At 54.9% G+C, this 4,208-nt stretch overlaps 1 protein-coding gene across 1 annotated transcript in view; it reads right to left on the reverse strand.

Moving 5' to 3' along the window:
* TRAPPC14 (trafficking protein particle complex subunit 14) overlaps positions 1-2,979 on the reverse strand; it is a 10,506-nt gene extending 7,527 nt beyond the window's left edge. Inside the window, 6 exon segments of the mRNA XM_041488203.1 lie at positions 563-637; positions 708-782; positions 853-927; positions 998-1,245; positions 1,297-1,661; positions 2,446-2,979. Coding sequence (XP_041344137.1) covers positions 563-637; positions 708-782; positions 853-927; positions 998-1,245; positions 1,297-1,661; positions 2,446-2,961 — 1,354 coding nt within the window. The 5' untranslated portion in view covers positions 2,962-2,979.
* Between the last annotated feature and the right edge of the window lie 1,229 nt (positions 2,980-4,208).

Raw genomic sequence — 4,208 nt, forward strand, 5'->3', positions numbered from 1 at the left:
GGGGACACTTGGGGACACTTGGGGACAGCCAGGCAGGGCCACCAGGCTGGGCCAAGGGACCTTGTGCCGCCTTGGTGGCACCAGAAGTGTCCCCAAGCTGGGGTTGTGGACAGTTCTTGGGGGTCACTGAAGGGTTAGGCCTTGGGGACACTTGGGGGGGCCTTGGGGACACTTGGGGACAACAATTGAGGGCCACCAAGCTGGGCCAAGGGACCTTGTCCCGCTTTGGTGGCACCAGAAGTGTCCCCAAGTTGGGGTTGGGGACAATCCCTGGGGGTCACTGAAGGGTTTGGGACACATGGGGACACCAGGGGACACTTGGGGGCAGCAGGGGACACTTGGGGACAGCCAGGCAGGGCCACCAGGCTGGGCCAAGGGACCTTGTCCTGCTTTGGTGGCACCAGAAGTGTCCCCAAGCTGGGGTTGGGGACAATCCCTGGGGGTCACTGAGGGGTTTGGGGTGGCTTTGAGACACCTGGGGTGGCACTGAGGGGACACTTAGGTGTGGCACCATTGGGGAAGGAACACCCAGGGGACACTTGGGGACACTTGGGGACCTCACCTTGTGCCTTGAAGGCCCCGTGCTGCTGCCGGAACACCTGGGGTGGCACTGAGGGGCCACTTGGGGATGTCACCACTGGGGAAAGGACACCCAGGGGACACTTGGGGACATCAGAGGGGGGAAGGTGACGCTTTGGGGACCTCACCTTGTGCCTTGAAGGCCCCGTGCTGCTGCCGGAACACCTGGGGTGGCACTGAGGGGCCACTTGGGGATGTCACCACTGGGGAAAGGACACCCAGGGGACACTTGGGGACATCAGAGGGGGGAAGGTGACGCTTTGGGGACCTCACCTTGTGCCTTGAAGGCCCCGTGCTGCTGCCGGAACACCTGGGGTGGCACTGAGGGGACACTTGGGGATGTCACCACTGGGGAAAGGACACCCAGGGGGCACTTGGGGACATCAGAGGGGGGAAGGTGACGCTTTGGGGACCTCACCTTGTGCCTTGAAGGCCCCGTGCTGCTGCCGGAACACCTGGGGTGGCACTGAGGGGCCACTTGGGGATGTCACCACTGGGGAAAGGACACCCAGGGGGCACTTGGGGACATCAGAGGGGGGAAGGTGACGCTTTGGGGACCTCACCTTGTGCCTTGAAGGCCCCGTGCTGCTGCCGGAACACCTGGGGTGGCACTGAGGGGACACTTGGGGACACTCAAGGGACACTTGGGGGTGGCACCATTGGGGAAAGGACACCCAGGGGACACTTGGGGACACTTGGGGGACCTCAACGGGGGGAGGTGACACTTGGGGACACTTGGGGACCTCACCTTGTGCCTTGAAGGCCCCATGGGGACACTGAGGGGTGGCACTGAGGGGACACCTGGGGGTGGCACCATTGGGGAGGGGACACTTGGGGACCTCACCTTGTGCCTTGAAGGCCCCGTGCTGCTGCCGGAACACCTGGCCGGGGGCGCGGCCCTGGAGCAGCCTCAGGTACCCCCCCGTCCCTGTCCCTGTCCCTGTCCCTGTCATTGTCACCTGGTCTGGCCCTGGCCCTGGCCCTGTCCCCTCCTGCAGCTCCGGCGGCTCCGTGTCCCGCTGCCACACGGTCACCACGATCTGGGGACACCAAGGGGACACCGCGGCGTCACCAAAGTGTCCCTAAGGTCACCGCGCTGTCCCCTCCCCACCCCCAATGTCCCCAAGGTGTCCCCAAGGTCACCGCGCTGTCCCCTCCCCACCCCCAATGTCCCCAACAAAACCCAAGGAATAATGGGAAAAGCCAAGGAAAAACAGGAAAAATCCAACAAAAATTGGGGAAAATCCAGGAAAAATGGGAAATCCCAAGGAAAATTGGGAAAACCCAAGGAAAAATGGGAAAAATCCAGGAAAAATGGGAAAAACCCAAGGAAAATTGGGAAAACCCAAGGGAAAATGGGAAAACCCAAGTAAAAATGGGAAAAAAGTGGGAAAATGGGGGGAAAATGGGAAAAATGGGGGGAAAATGGGAAAAACCCAAGGAAAAATGGGGAAAACCCAACAAAAATTGGTAAAACCCCAAGGAAAAATGGGAAAAGCCAAGGAAAAATCCAACAAAAATTGGGAAAAATCCAGGAAAAATGGGAAAATCCAAGGAAAAATGGGAAAACCCAAAGAAAAATGGGAAAACCCAAGGAAAAATGGGAAAGCCCAATGAAAATTTGGAAAAACTAAGGAAAAATGGGGAAAAAACAAAGAATAATGGGAAAACCCAAGGAAAACCCAACGAAAAATGGGGAAAACCAAGGAAAAATGGGAAAAACCAAAGAATAATGGGAAAACCCAAGGAAAATCGTGAAAGCCCAAGGAAAAATGGAAAAAACCCAACAAAAAATGGGAAAAACCCAAGAAAAAACTGGAAAACCCAAGGAAAAACCAGGAAAACCACAAAGTCCCCAGCCACAACCGCCCGGAAATTCCGGAAGGTTCCGCCGCTCACCCCCGCGCCGGCGGCGCCCGGAGGGCCCCGGGAGTGCGTGAGCAGCGCGCGGCACTCCCGGAACAGCTCCCGGGGATCCTCGGCGCCGCTCCCGAAATCCCCGGGCGGCTCCTCCTCGTCGCGGGCCCGGCCGTCGCCGCTGGTGACGGTGGCGAGCGCCGACAGCGACGCCGCCAGCTGAGCCCACGGCGTTTTTCCCGGGAAATTGGCGGCGGAGTGGGCGTGGCTTCGGGCGGAGTGGGCGGGGCTCCCATCAGAATTGGCGGGAGTTCCGTCGGGATTCCCGTCGGGATTCCCGTCGGGATTCCTGTCGGCGCTGCCGGGGTTCTTGCGCAGCACCAGCAGGAAGCGCACGGTCTCGCCCAGGTACAGGTGGTTGCGGCGCGGCAGCGCGCGGTAGCCCGAGGATTCTCCCGCCAGGAATTCCCGCGGAGGGAAGGGAACGGCCGGGAAGTACATGGAGTAATCGCACTGGGATTCCATGGGGAAAGGGGGGGGAAAAATGGGAAAACTAGGAGGGAAAAGCAGGAAAAATGGGGAAAAATTGGGAAAAATAGGAGAGAAATAATGGAGAAAGCTAGGAGGGAAAATGGGAAAGAATGAGGGGAAAATGGAGGAAAAATAGGGAAAAAATGGGGGGAAAAAGAGGAAAATATTAGGGAAAATAGGAGGGAAAATGGGGGAAAATGGAGAAAAGAATTAGGAAAAAAGGGAAAAAATAGGAGGGAAAATGGAGGGGAAAAAGAGCAAAAAATTTGGAGAAAAGAAGGAAAAATAGGAGAGAAAATGGAGAAAAAAATTGGGAAAAATGGGAAAATAGGAAGGAACAAATTCCTGGAATTTTGGGGTGAGTTTGTACCTTTCAGAGGTAAACTGAGGCACGGAGAGGTTCCACAGGAAAATTCCCAAAATTCCTGGAATTTTGGAGGGATCTGTACCAATTTTTGGGGAAAATTCCTGAAATTTTCAGGGGAAACTCCCAAAATTCTTCGAATTTTTGAGGGTCCTACCCCGAATTTTTTTGGGAAACTGTTCCACAGGAAAATCCCCCAAATCCCTGGATTTTTGGGGCTCTTATCCCAAATTTTTTTGGGGGAAAAAAGGATCAAAACCATAGGAAAACTCCCCAAATTCTTGGGGTTCTGTGCTGGTTTTTGGGGAAATTCCAGGGATTTTTGGGGAGAAATTCTCGGGATTTTTTGGGGAGAATTTCCCGAAATTCTTGGACTTTTTAAGGGTCCTATTCCAAATCTTTTTTGGGGAAACTGAGGCACAATAACTTTTTCCAGGAAATGGACGCCCAGGGAGTGGGAATTCCAGGGAACGTTCCAGAACCTGTAGGGCAGCTCGGGCAGCGCTCGCGCTCGGCGGGCTGGGGAGTCCCAAATTCCCCAAATTCCGGGGGGTTGGGGCAATTCCCCAAATTCCTGGGGGTTGGGCTGGTCTGGGGGAAATCCCTGGGATTTTGGGGGAATTTCTGGGTTTTGGGGAGAATTTCCTGAAATTCCTGGGATTTTTGAGGGCCCTATTCCAAACTTTTTGGGGAAACTGAGGCACAATAAAAACCCCTCAATTCCTGAAATTTTGGGGTCCTATCCCAAATTTTTGGGGAAACAAGGATTGAATCCACAGGAAAATTCCCCAAATTCCTGGAAGTGTGGGGAAAAAGTTTTGAAATCATGGGAAAATTCCCAAAATTCGTAGAATTGTGGGGAAAAAGGATTGAATCC

This window comes from Pyrgilauda ruficollis, unplaced genomic scaffold (assembly GCF_017590135.1).
Source record: "Pyrgilauda ruficollis isolate IOZ18807 unplaced genomic scaffold, ASM1759013v1 scaffold884, whole genome shotgun sequence".
Lineage (NCBI taxonomy): Eukaryota > Metazoa > Chordata > Aves > Passeriformes > Passeridae > Pyrgilauda > Pyrgilauda ruficollis.